The following is a 13,981-nucleotide window of genomic DNA, read 5'->3' as shown; positions in this document are numbered from 1 at the left end:
GTGACTTTAACATCTTCACTTCCCACGGCCTGTTCCCGTCTGACCTTGTAGCTCAGTCGGTAGAGCGGCGGAGATCTAACCCGAAGGTCGTGGGTTCAATTCCCACCCTGGTCAGAGTTTTTCTCTGTCCTTGTGTGGGCCCATTTCCATCTGTAGGGCTAACGCTCACATGGTTCATATGGGATTGAAATCTAGCACTTCACATTACACTCTATTCAGTTAACTCTGTTTAATGACTTGTGACCTGTGTTTTTACCTGCCGATTTATGTGCATGTCGAATTCAATCAACTATTCGGAAAAGAAACCGCAGAAAAACTACTATATTTACTTTGAATTTAATGAGCGACACTCCGAAAGAAGCCCCGTAAAAAGAGCGGTAGAAAAGCTAAGCAGAGAGAGACCAGGTTTTTTCCATATTTGCATTGAATGTTGGAGTGTTTTGGCAAGTTTCGACGGTGTGATGTTCGTCCACAAGGATCAAGGAAAAATTTTAGTTTAGAACGGACGACTCGTCAATCATAAAATCTGAAGTCAGAAGACAGAGCTTATTCTGCAGAAATAATGACTCAATACTTGTTTGAAGCCATTTCCTTTAACAAACTCCCCTTCTTCTCGAAGGCAACTACCCATAGATAATCGTTCGGCCGAATCTGATCTTCGGTGATGCTGCAACGAGGAACGATTACTACGATCGGATGGCCTTTGATTTCAGTCACCTGTAGACAAAGCTCTCATAAATAATGGTCTTGCCGAATCCAGTTCGTAGCACAGCCATAACATACTTGCCCGATAGCAGAGCTTCGACCGCAAATTCCTGCTCTTTTTTATGTTCAATGTTTCCCATTTGAAGGGTTAAATGATCAAAATCTTCTGCAAAACCATTTCTCGCTTTAATAACATAATCGAAGCACAATCTGACAAGAAGTAATTAACTCGTCAAAAAAATCTGACAGCGGTGCATCACTGTCAACGGACCAATCCGAAATTTCCCGTTGCTGGTGCAACGGGGAATTCTGAACGCGTCGGTTACAGCATCGGGGTGCAGTCCCTTCTTTGTCTCTTCCCAAGCCTCCCTCGGTCTTTTTATTCGACTGCGTGACAAAACACGACTGCCTCAGAAGGGCGACCCGCTCGACTGATTTATGAAGTGTGGTTTCATAGCTCAGTTGTGAGTAGAGCATTGCACCAGTATCGTAGAGGGCATGAGTTCGAATCCCGTTAAAGCCACAGGAATTTTTCAGGTTTCTATAAAGAGACATTCTATCATACTACTTAAGAATACTGGAACAATTTTTCCACCGGCCGCAGCCCATGGTTACGCAGCCACGGGTTATACGGCCACCGTATTATACAGATCGCGCCTCACTTTTCCCAAACAATTTCAAATCGTTTATATAAACTGGTGATGGTTAATACTGATATCTTTCCTTAACGAGATCACCTTGACCATGCCAATGATTTTCTCATGTTTGAATGTCTCTCGACAGGAGCCCGTGAAGTTATAGGAGCGTGTCCGGGCTGAAATTTCGCTCCGCCCACCGGGATGAAATTTTGTTGCGACTACATGATGAACTTCAGCCCGGGCGCCAAACGTAAATTTCCATGAAAAAATTGACTGAGATGCGAAAACGCAATCGATGTGCATGCCCACATTTTTCAGCCCGTTTGCCTGGGCTGAAAATCCTAGCCCGGTTTCATAAAATGTAATCAGGCCCTTACAGACCCAGTTATTTTTCGATTAATTTTTCCGCGAAACCAGACCTTCCAGTTAATCACAGCTGTCTTGCAAGAGGAATTATGTTACTAACAACAACAACAACAACACGTATCCGACTGAAAGTCCTCATTAAGAAAAGCATGCAGTTTCTAAAATAGAGTTTAAGAACTTTTCTCGATCTACAGATAGATGTCAGTTTTAAGAAGAAAACACTTTTTTACCGCTTCAAAAATTGGAATTTCTGTGGGCGAAAATCTAAATGGCATGTTTTGCTTAGCTCATTTTGTTCTGGGATAAGTGTGCATTTCCTGTTATCTTGAATTTTGAACAAGTTACATTAGCAGTTTGTTCAGCTGAACTGTTAAACATCTCCCTTGTCAACAAAGCTGGATCAAGTTTTGCTATTAAGATATCGCCTTCTTCAAACTTTTATGAATTTTTCATTTTGATTTTTTTTTTCACTTTGTTTTACTGCCCTAGAGAGAACCTCATCACCAACACGAAAAGAAGAAAGGTCAATTGAAAACTAATTAAGTTCCATAACTTTCTAAATCCAGCCGAGAAAAGGCTTTATGTCCGGTTTTTTTAATTTGATTTTCTCAAAGAAAAGCCAATTCCTTTACGATTTTGTCACTAAAGAGACTTGCAAAAAGTAATTCGACAGTGATTGATTTTATTTTATCAAAGTTTCGAAGTAAGATTTTAATTTCGCCAGGTTTAGGAAAAAAATAGAGTGAACGGAATGAAAACAGATGGAGTTCAGTTCTTGTTTACTGTAAATGGATTTTAATAACTTTGCATAATAATTTTAAACAGTCCGTGAGAACCTCGCACTGTGCTCGCTTTGAGTTTGTCGTTGAAATTTCTCACGGCCTGTTCGATTTATGACACAGATAAAAGCACAGAAAATTAGTTCAAGCCGCATTTCGCCTTTGCACGAACCACGACGTGCTTCGAGAAAGTTTCGATACACGCACGTTTCTTGTAAGTTTCCATCTCTGAAACTGCTTTGGGATGCAAAGGTTTGTATCATACGACAATATGTTTGACTTTCTTGCTAGATTCCAAGTGTGTTGTTTACAGTTATAGCCTTCTCCAAAGATTCGCTTTGACATTAAGTTAGTTAGAGATATTTGGTTCGGTTCGTGAGAGACTCCGGGACAAAAGATACACGAGTCTTCTTTAATCTGACGATTATCTTTCTCTCATACAAGAAACATTTCAATACTCTAGCAGTAACTAAACGAAAGTCTGCCTGCATTTTAACGAAAATCAATGTTAACACACATCGTTACTGCAAATAACTTATTGCAAAACACGAAGAAAATGTTTTGTCAGTGATAGCCTTTTCAATCAAAAAGGTTCAGTATCGCGTCTAAAATTCCCTGTGGCGTCAACCAGCGAACGACTCTACAGAAATTTTAAACGATTTCAGTTTATTAATATCATGCAAACGGTTGATTGAAAAATACTTTTTGCTACCTGAATTCCATGTCATAGCTAGTGTCTCTTAGAGAAATGCCACAGCAATTTTTAATGATTTTCACTGTGAAGCAGTGATAATTAGAAACATTAAAATAATCTTCACTTTCTGAATCTTAAATTAAAAGCTGAAGAAACACTTCGAGTTCCATGATTGAACAAAGGGGTTTTGCTGATCTTTAAATGCATCTGGAGTCTTCCGAGTAATCCGTGAACAGTTTCAACCAGAGAATTTCGCTTTCAAGAAGTTCAGGTTGGTAATACTTGGCAGAAAATCTACCGACCACAAGAAAAAAACGTCGCAACCTCAGGCACTTCTCTGTTAGACTATTGTGATTGAGCAAAGCGGCCGTAATTTCTGGTGGAATAACGCAAAATCAGTAACTAACAGCGATAGAAAGAAAAATAATGTAAATTCCATCTCATCTTGTCTGTAACCTAGAAAAATTGACCCTTTTAAAAAGTGGACCGATACTTTGATAGAAAAGGCTTGCTTTCCAAAATAATCAATACGAACTAATTATTTCCCTTAATAAATGAACTTGCGAAATCATGTCTTTAAAATTCCAGTTTAAAAGTTCTGTTCCCTAGTATCGAATTAAGACTACATATTAAATTCAAATAAAACCTTTGACAGAATTTGGAAAGCGAGAAAAGCTGCTGAATTTTACGGCCAACTAGGATCAAAATCACTAGACTTAAAGGAAAGAAACAAACAGGTTTGAACAAAAATGAATATGGTTGCCTTCGGTCTTTTACTGACTGCGGTACCTTCTACTCACAAGTTAACATTTTTACTATTCTTCAATCAGAAAAAAATCGATCACTGGTTTCTCCTTTTTCTTAGCCACGATGTGTAGCGAGCCAAAATTTGGCTTAGCAATACGAATCTCTAGCATTTATCTAACTTCGTGATCTATTCAGTCACTTACAAAAATTTGTTGCTACCAAAACCCATCCGATTATTGGCAACTGGAAAGTTTGTGCTCCGTTCTATATTTTGTTTTTTTTGGCGAACGAAGTACCGTAAGATGTCCAACATGCAGTCAACTTGTTAGCAATCCTTCGCTTGTAACGTTCTATCATAAAAGTGATATTTCGCGGTATCTTATGGCCACTCCACAGAGATAACAAATCGTTGAAGAAAAATGAAAATACCTCAGAAGAATGAATTACTGTATTCGCATTTTGTTTAAATTTTGTAGGTGAAAATATATGTATATTTTCTTTTAAAAAAGATAGGCTATATCACGAGTTGGAATCCAGGTAGTTACAGATTAATAAGAAGTTAAAAACACTTAACACATCCATCTGTAATTATATAGAATAAATTAATCCCCGAAAAATGCTTTTTTCCCTGACAAAAGAGAGACGAAACGATCAGGTGTTTTTACTTTTAGTAGCATTATAAATTTCTCGTTCTACGTAGGTTGTTTTCTTTTAAAACTCACGTTTCCGCTACCTTAAAAATATAAGAATGACAAAGTTTTAAATTTCTTTTATTTGCTTGGTCTTTTAGAAAAGGACACTCCGATAGTAGCTTCTGTGATACATATAAGAAACACATTTCCGACATGATTTGAATTCTTTTATTGATTTAAAATCTTTTCGTCATTAGCGAAAGACATTCTAAAGGCAGGATGCAAGCTAAGTACTTCATTTCAAAGCTTTGCGATATTATTTTTCTTCCGTCAAGTTTTAATCATTAAACGCAAATATTTCGTGATGTTAATGAGCTTTGCAAAGGACATCCGAGACAAAGGCCATTGGAAGTTTAATTGAAAAACAAATTTACAAGGGAACATCGTTAATTTTAATTTCAGATAGTTAAGAAAGTGTATTTATCCTGGTGTTCGATATTATATCAACAAAGCCACGAATTCATTTTGTGTTTTGAAGTTTAACGTTCAGAGTTCTTTCGAAAAATAAATTGCAAGACGAAAGCTCAAAACCATATGTACAGATAGGGTTAACTGATCTCATACGTATCATTGCAATTGTCACCAATACCTACATTAACCTTTTGATCAAAAGTTACTTTCTCAAAAATCTTGAGGGTATATTTTCACTTATTTAATGAAATGCTGAAACAAGGCATGGTGTTAGATTGTATTCGCTTTTTTTAATGATTTTCCTCATACGGACAAATCTTGCTCTTTTCAGAAATCGATCTTCGATGAAACACGAGTGACTGAAGATTTCTATTAAGTAATTTCCACACGAAGTTGTTATCAGACGTTACTCACAACTAGAACAAAAAAAGGAAATATCGATTTTGGGGACTGACCATGATTTTAAGCAGTGTGAACTCAGAAGGCATATGAAAGTCAAAAGGAGATCAAGAGGCCTTTCGCCTGCGAAAGTATAACCGAATTCCAAAGTGATTTTTGCCTTAAATCATCGTTGCGAAATTGCACGGCATTAAACATTCTTCACTGTGCAGCGGAGCCAGGAATTATCTTGGCCATATGTGATATTCCCACGATAAAGAAAGTTTATGAGCAGCTGCAAAACGCAAACTAAACAAACAATTATCAGTGGAGAATGCATTAATCGAGTTTTAATAATGGATAGATGGTGTCTTTATTTCGTACGAAACATTTCAAACTCATTAGCATATTTTGTCTTTTGTATGCTCGGGATTTCGAGCTTTAACAAAGGGGGGACATGAACTGTCCCAAAGTTTCTGTGCCGCCTAGTTTCCGCCATAATATCGATCAACTGTTTACATGGTGCATAAACAGTGGCGACAAAAAATTCAGTAAAACACGGTGAAATCATGTCGGTCAGTTTCTACCGATCAAATACTTGTTTCTCTAATGGAGAATACGAAAAACACTTGAGAGGACCTCATTCAGGTCAGCTTCGCATCGGTAACATAAGTACCTTGTTTTCTTATAAACCTTAGTTAAAGAGAGATTCGCACCAAGAGGTTTTAGACATCGGAGAAAACTTAAAGTTAGATTGCAAAACTCAAACGTTTTAATAATTAAAAAAACAAGCTTAAGCATCACCATTTTCCTTTTTTTAAGCGATAAGTTTTCATCTTCGCAAATTCTACTTACGATTCGCACTGTTTGGGAATAATTTATGCAGTTTATTGAGTGAATGATCAGAGAGGATCGAGCAATCCTTTTGTAGACTGTTTTTATCACGTTAACTTTATTTATTTTCAAGAAATTGTTTCACAAAGAAAAAATAGAAGAAAATAAAACAATTGCCCTGGACACTTTTTTCTAATAGAACTGCAAACATTATCGCGGCAGTATCATCTATTGTGTTATTCAAATTAAGTCATTTTTCACGGCTCTTAGCGGCAGAGTTTGATACCATCATTGTAACTGCAGTAATTATTTCGCAATTTCTCGCAGAGTTTTAATTATTGGTCTGCGCGAAGTTACATCCGGTTAAAAAAAACAATTGTAATATGCTGTCCACCACAGGAGTTGTCAGATTTTAATGAAGCTCTGTTTTGTTCTATTGTGTGAGGCATACAGCAAAGTGAAGTTGAGTAATAGGTGATTTCTGTCTGTAGCTTACTGAAACACTTGACAAGATTCAAACACCGCGCAATACAGCCTTTGAAAACTTAAGGTTATTTTTTAGGAACTATCGATACTCATTTATTGGGAAAAGAACTCCTGCGCTATCCAAAAAAGACTAGGTTTTCTCAAATCTTGAAAATCTTTTAAGGATACTTGGACGTTCTAACGTCTGTTGTGTCCCTGGATTGGAAAGAAAGGAGTGCACAAAACCTCATTTGAAAGATACGTGATTGCGAATAAAAGTCACCTTTTTTCCTGAACTTCAAATAAAGAATAATTTATATGCATTTAATCGACGAAACAACAGCTTTGAAAAAAAGTTTGCTAAGAAGCACGTGGTATGCAACTCTGAACTCTGTTAACACGGCGAAGTTCAATTAAATTGATTATCGTATCATAAGAACCAACGAATCCCCATTTTCACTTCGTTCTTGAGTTGGCATCACAAGATAAATAATATCTTAGAATTGTTTAAGTTGAAGAACAAACCATGAGACGGAATTACAAGTCAGAGAGTGAAAAAAGCAAGTTTTCGATATGATTTTAACAAAAACGAGCGAAATCCAGCCTCCGTGAAAGCCCTTTTACAAGCCCTTTCACCAAAGACTCTAATCGTTACTCAAATTTGAAAGAAGTGAATATCTTCGAGAAGCACGACTCTGTTCAATACGAGAAATAGTTAAAGTATGACTACAACAGAAATTTAAGGGTTTTTTGGGAAATTCTCGAAAGAATTATTTGAATAGGAACGCCGTGGAATCATTACGTTTTTGTCGCTTGCAAAGTTTCCAACGCCCATTCATTGTCATGCACAAAATCTATCTCAGCAAGATTCAAGGCAAACCGCTGTAGCTCCTTATCACAACATTATCGCGTCTCAACAATCGCAAGTAATTAAATATTCATATTTTACATGGTGTGAGTTATACAATAGTATCATTTGTGCCGAGTTCCGGCAAACCCCTTCAACTTTCAAGATGACAGAGTAAACGTAAAAAGGGACAAGACACAAGGCCGTATTAGAACTCTAATAGCGGATTTCACAACTATTTATTGCTTATTTCCGCTTATTGATATTCCGGTCTCTTTTTGTTCATAACGCATGCGCAAACCTGCAAGATTACACCTTAAGTCATTTGGGCGAGTTTTCGTCTTTTTTCTATCTGGATGTTCTCCGTAATGTGACACAAACGCTTCTCAGCGTCAAAAACCCTCCTTTCAACGCGCTTGCGTTTCTTTTCGCCACTTAATTTGAATAAAAATGAGAAAAAAGAACTCTTTTTTGCATAAATCTTGGGCTTTTTTGTTGACTTTTCAGAGGTCATTAGTCTTGAAGTCCTGGCGTTGGGCGAAACTTGCGGGCTTTAAAATTGTTATATGCAAAATAATCTTATTATGACTTGTTTTATCCCAGTAATAACGCAATTTGCCTGTTTAGATCATTAGCGATCTCAAACGTGTTCTGTGTGTTGTGTTTTCTGCGAAGGTTTAAAAGCTTTTTCAACCCACATCCAAATGTGTTGACATTATTTTAGAACAATACTACTTCCTTTCCATCGTTAATTAATATGTTTCGAATCACCAAGGCTATTTTTTTAAAAAAAATTAAACATTTCGCTACCGTTTCATTCCAGGGGGACGAAGAGGGCTTGTGCCCCGTTAAGGGGGTCGACCAACTTGAGCAGGAATTTCCAGCTAACATCCAGCCTCGAGAAGTCAACCATATATCTCTTATTATTCATTCATGGTTATTTTTAAGCTCAAAAACATCTGCTTCTCCTATTTAAATCTCCACAAACAAAAGAAAAGCTAATTCACTAAACGGCGTGGTTAACACCTTTAATAAAGTTTCGATTCGAGTGCGATCTTCAATTTCGAGCTCCACGGTCGTGGAGTCGGACAATGGGGACAAACTCTGAGCACAGCAACTGATACACTGCCCGATCTACACTTCCTTGCTCAAGTGACTTAAACGTGGGCCAAAAACCGATTGCATGCAGCTAGTGAATACGCAGGGAGACGTTGACAATTGAACAAAGATGTAAACGACTCAAATAATTGATAGCGACTGAGGTTCGCTTAATGCAGGCCGCGCTATACAAAACTCATGTGTCGAAGCTCCACCAATCAGCTCCCGTCTCCAGAGGGTTGACTTCGACCAGTGTGTTAATAAAAAAAGAGCCATTCAGTGCCACGCAGGTTGTCACCAATTGTGTTTATCGTTGAACGTGTGCACTCATAATACCTGTCTAGTTCCTTTTAAATGAGGCTGCTCTTGGAAATAGCTGAATGCAGCTGCCTCTTGTTGTCTGAACAATACTCACGTTGCAGCTGTGGTAGAATATCTTACTCGGTCCCAGCAACGGCAAACAGACGTTTGGTTGAGAGATTTGAACCGACAACGACAAGCAATTACATTGGTCCTTATACAATCAATCCTTGGTGCGAACTCTGTGCACCAATATAGGGCAACCGTATATCCCTGATAAAGGGTAGAACACGTTGGGATGTGGTAGCAAGCACACGTATCAGATCTTGGGGTTGATATTCACTCCATAAGATTACGCATTCGTTGGTCTTTATCACCCGGGGCAATAAATATGACTGCACATCACATTCATCGACCTGCTGTAAGACTTCCAGGGTATAACCTTTGGTCACTTGTCGAACCCATCCCATTTAAGTATGCTTACGAGAGTTAAGCCCTAGAACAAAGCTTACTGTGTGTGTTTAGCCTACCCAACAGAGATAGGGGCTTGACTGTTCTCCGACTTCACGCATCACAAATGTCAGTTCAGCCAATGCAAGGGCAGACACGCTTGCACGTGTGTAAAACCCTAACGTCAATCGATAAGATAAGGAACTATGTGGCAAATCCCACGTTTGCTCTTAGGAGACATGACAAATAAAGCTCAATGTTTCGTGGAAAGGTGCCAGGAGGTCTGTCGTGTCCAATAAACCTCCTGGGAAACCAGATCAGAGATACAAGCCTTAGGAGCCTTTAGAAATGTGATAACATTGTTATACTAACAAATGATGGGGTGTATCACACAAGACCCGAACAGAAGTAACCCTCCTTAATCACTCCGTCAAAGATGGGCGACTTGGCTAACGCGGATTTACAGTCCAGTAGCTACAAAAGCAGAAAATACTCGGACGGGAAGGTGCTCGGTCCAGCTTGCTTTAGTTAAATCGTTGACGTTTCATTTGCAGAAAATTTTAAGGGCACAGGAAGTCAAGCGCAATATGCAAATGAAGTCTCTTGTGAAATAAAAAAGAGAACTCGCTTTTGTTATACTTGCCAGTCCAATAAAAGACATCGCAGTATAGCAACCATAAGGAATTTTTTTACTGAACTTATCCCTCAAAGAAATCAAACCACTTTAGATTCCCAGGGATTAAAACACTCGACTAATTAACTTTCAATGGTTTTTAATATACAAACTCTGCGTATGGACATCTTGCAGAACAAAATTACAAAACGAAATATGTACACAAGACTGCCGTCGATGTCCAATTCAACTTCTTTGTGTTCCTAATTCCTTCTTCAACGAAAAATGAGAAGAGCCTCAACGTCACTTGAAAAAGAATGACAATTCCTTTTGCGAAGAAATCTCAATTGCGCATTATAATATTATACAATGTTTTCCTCCATCTTTGATAAAAAATAAGTCTACCTCTTTTAAAATACAATTGCAGCTTCCCCTTTTCCTGCCTATACAATATAGTTCGATTTAACAGTATTTTTTCCTTCACAGCGGCGTGGAATACAAGGCCGCATTGTTGTGGATTCTCGGGTCTTCAGGAGTCCAAATTTTCGCTTTCATGATACTTGAAGGCAATTTAGCTTTTTTTGAATCTGTCCATGAGAGGGAATGACCGGTTAAAGGTGGGAGACCGTACTCTTGGGTTCCTGGGTGATAAAACAAAACAAAAAATGAGCAAACATGAAGTTTACGAAAGAAACCAAATGAAATGCAGAGTTAGCTGTTGTTCATTCTCTATTGTGCGTTGTGAAACATATTTGCTTGGGGGAAGATTTCCAAGTTAAGATAACAAGACTTCGCCCTCTGTAGAGTGTAAAATGCTAGGGAAAAATAAAAGAATTAGCAAAACGTCAGTTTGTTTATTGGTCATCAGCCTCAAAATATCGGTGAGAACTTCACAGATGCGATCGATCGACTTGATACAAAAGGGACCCGTGAAGTTTAAAACTTACCGAAGCCGCGATGGCAGATCATGACTTTTCTCGGTTGTTCGGCAGAGGTGGGTTGAAGTGCTTGACTGTGGCTCATATCCGAGCTAATCATCTCAGTCAGAAATCCAATGTAGCCGATTGCCAGCCTCAATGTATCGACTTTGGATAGTCTCTTCTCATAAGGTAAAGTCGGAATATGATGGCGTAGTCCCTCAAATGCTTCGTTTATGCTTTGCATTCGTTTCCTCTCACGTAAATTCGCTGCGTGTCTTTGGGCGATTTGTTGGTTCGGGGATTTCCTTCGTCGTTTGCGTTTCAAATTCTTGTCGAGTTGATCGTCTGGAGTGTAATGAAACTGGGCCGTCATTTGTGGCTGGTTTTCCTTGTATGAAATTGATGAGATTGGACTTTCCATCTGTTAGCGATTAAAATTTTCCTCCGGGAGTCTTGCCTGGTTTTTTTACTCGAGCTAATAACCTTGGAAGCGCATGTATCGAACGACTTTCGCGGCTTATAGCCACTTTTACGCATCAAACCGACCAATCAGAATCCGTAAAGTGAAACCAATTATCTAATGCGTTGTGCTGTCAATGAGCATTGTTCAAAGCATCCTGCAGACTAATATTGAAGTGTGAATTGAGCGTGAAACAATACTTTGTAAAAACTCGTAATACAGCAGAAGAATTTCGTAACGCTCAATTTCAGATTTTCGAAATAATTTTCAAACGGGAATCTGAAATTGGGAGTAAGTGAATACGACCTATGGCTTTCCGTCGCCATTTTGTAGTAGCATTATTTTCTTGAATTAAATTAATCTTCATAATACGAATTTTTTCTTCGTTTTTCCTTTTCTTGCAACTTCTGGTCACTAAACGTCATGATTAGCCGAAGAAAGACTGGCGTCATATATGCTCGCTAAAAGAGAGAAAAAAAAAAATGAAATTGTGGGTTTCGAACTGCAAACAAACTTCTCCAACAATAAATAAGCGAGTAAACAAGTATGAAGGCCCATTTGTACCCAATTGACAAGTGGCAAAAATTTTCGAGAAAAGACACAGCCAACAAAAAGTTTGATTTAAATTAGTGCATAATTTTCTTTGAAGCGGCGCGGGAAATTATTCTGAAGTCATCGCAAACAAGCCAAAAAAGGGCAAATATTGATACGGCTTCTCGAAGTGTAAAGTTTTGTTTTTCTCGCCTTGTTCCTTGTTCGCACATAGAATTCCTTTTCAAAGAACATTACCAGTTCCTTGAAATGAATCAAACGGAGAAAAATCGACTCACCGACTGTATCACTTTAGCGATTGTATAAATTATAAAATGGTGTATCAATTATTATTTCCTAATAACGCCGTTAGTTAACGCTGTTTTTTAACGAATGTAGCGAATTACATTACTTGACCTCAGTATCTAACATATAAAAGTTATTATTTTCAAGAAGAAGCTCAACTTTGGCAATTTATATGCTTTTTTTCGTTTCGAGATTACTCCTTGAACTAAAAGACAGCGCTATGCGAGCCAAACAATGCAAATAAAGAATAATAAACTGAGAGTTATCGTTGCATTGTGTAAGGATAGTGGAGAAAACGAATTTAATGAGAATATACCACTATTTAATGTAGTGTGTCACGTCTATTGTGATGGTGAGGTGTTTTTAATTGCCGAGTAATCAGAACTTAAATATTGAAAAAAGATCGACGTGAAATTCGATGCAAAACTTGAACCTCTCATTATCTGAGTCTTCTTACTCTGGCATTCAGTACAGGCCAACTCTCTTTGGCCAACATGAATCTCAAAATTCATTATATTATACTTGTCTTTGATCGTGAAGTTCCTTGTTGTCAAAAATTCTCGCTGTAATAACAGATGTTACATTGTGTAGCGTTATCTTTGTAGATGTACGACATTCATGTATAGTACAAGCCTTTTAAGAGAAGCGATTGTTGATTAGCATGCGACTTCGATATTCTTTTTTATTTTGTAATTTGCAACGAAAAAACGTCCATAAAATGATCCACATATTTTTTCCTGTGAATTGACAGAAAGAAAACTTCTGACGCAATTCAACTGAGTTCTCGACAGCTCATATGACAAAAGATTGACACGAAAGTGACTTTTTGATCGTTTTCCCGTGTCACGTGGTCTAAAGAAACCGCCAATAAAATGAAGACAGTCTCGCATTTAACAGAGATTTCTATTTTTTAAATTCAAATCATAAAAAAAGCAGCATGCTAAAACTGCACGTGTTAAGTTGATTCTCTTTAGCTTTTTGGCAACTCGAGAGCATTTCATTTGTTACACTTGTTTTGTTTAATCTTGTCTTTCAAGTTGTAAATAAAAACTATTTTGTTCATTATTTCTAAGACGTTGGCAGATGGCGAAACGACAAGAACTGTAAAAGGATCCCGTTGATATATTTCGCAAAAAACGCATTAAGTTACGCAAAGTAATGATTCTCTCCGGCATAGAAAACTGACAAGACGATTCATGAAATTTCCACGTGCCAAGTGCAACAAAAGTTGTATTCGGTTGATACGAAATTAAGTACGTGGAAATTGTAACTCGCTATTGAAATTAAAGGTGGAATTAAGCCAACGCGTCGTTAATTCTGCTTCCGCCATTAGACCGTTGAGTACATTTCTATTTCCTTTTCGCTTGATACAAAAGACAATCGAAGTTAATGCAAATCTCGGACCCGGTACAGACTTAATGCGCCCTGAACTACTTTCAAATTTTCCTTCAATAGGGTACTTAAAAATTGAGCTTGTTTACTCACCGCTCGATCGACATAATGCGAATAAGCAAGCACTGGTACAAAAAAATTCAGCAGAGGAGCATACCAAGACTATAAACTACGACAATTCTGTCCACGAAAAAAGACGATTACTAGAGAGTTGAAACATCAATTTGCGCAAACTAGTATTTGACGGTATAAGTTTCGGGTGTTAAAGAAGCAATTGTCAGCATGTTTAAGGAAAATAAGTGACTTCGCAGCTCTTTGAAAAGAAAGGAGTTCTTTACCACGTAAGGAAGTCCAT

The 13,981-nt window shown here is 37.8% G+C and overlaps 1 protein-coding gene and 2 long non-coding RNA genes across 3 annotated transcripts; 1 reads left to right on the top strand and 2 right to left on the bottom strand.

Annotated features, from left to right (window-relative positions):
* Positions 1–2,531: 2,531 nt before the first annotated feature.
* Positions 2,532–8,939, top strand: LOC138024873 (uncharacterized). The gene is made up of 2 exons (XR_011127084.1): positions 2,532–2,740; positions 8,380–8,939. It is a non-coding gene; the product is annotated as an uncharacterized lncRNA (long non-coding RNA).
* Positions 2,643–8,373, bottom strand: LOC138024931 (uncharacterized). The gene is made up of 2 exons (XR_011127107.1): positions 6,993–8,373; positions 2,643–6,955 (listed from the first exon to the last, which is right to left on the bottom strand). It is a non-coding gene; the product is annotated as an uncharacterized lncRNA (long non-coding RNA).
* Positions 8,940–10,160: 1,221 nt separating the features above from the next.
* On the bottom strand, positions 10,161–12,128 carry LOC138024783 (pancreas transcription factor 1 subunit alpha-like). The gene is made up of 2 exons (XM_068871991.1): positions 10,965–12,128; positions 10,161–10,658 (listed from the first exon to the last, which is right to left on the bottom strand). The coding sequence occupies exons 1-2, from the start codon at positions 11,356–11,358 to the stop codon at positions 10,498–10,500; spliced, it is 555 nt and encodes a 184-aa protein (XP_068728092.1). The 5' UTR covers positions 11,359–12,128; the 3' UTR covers positions 10,161–10,497.
* Positions 12,129–13,981: the final 1,853 nt, after the last annotated feature.

Source organism: Montipora capricornis, chromosome 1 (genome assembly GCF_036669925.1).
Source record: "Montipora capricornis isolate CH-2021 chromosome 1, ASM3666992v2, whole genome shotgun sequence".
Lineage (NCBI taxonomy): Eukaryota > Metazoa > Cnidaria > Anthozoa > Scleractinia > Acroporidae > Montipora > Montipora capricornis.
This window is presented reverse-complemented; position numbering and strand designations above follow the sequence as displayed.

What these genes read in the sequence shown, in the direction of transcription:
- LOC138024783 (XM_068871991.1), bottom strand. Translation starts at nt 11,358, where the DNA reads ATGGAAAGTCCAATCTCATCAATTTCATACAAGGAAAACCAGCCACAA. An exon ending in GATCTGCCATCGCGGCTTCG is followed by an intron (nt 10,659 to 10,964) that starts GTAAGTTTTAAA and finishes TTTATCACCCAG; the next exon opens with GAACCCAAGAGTACGGTCTC.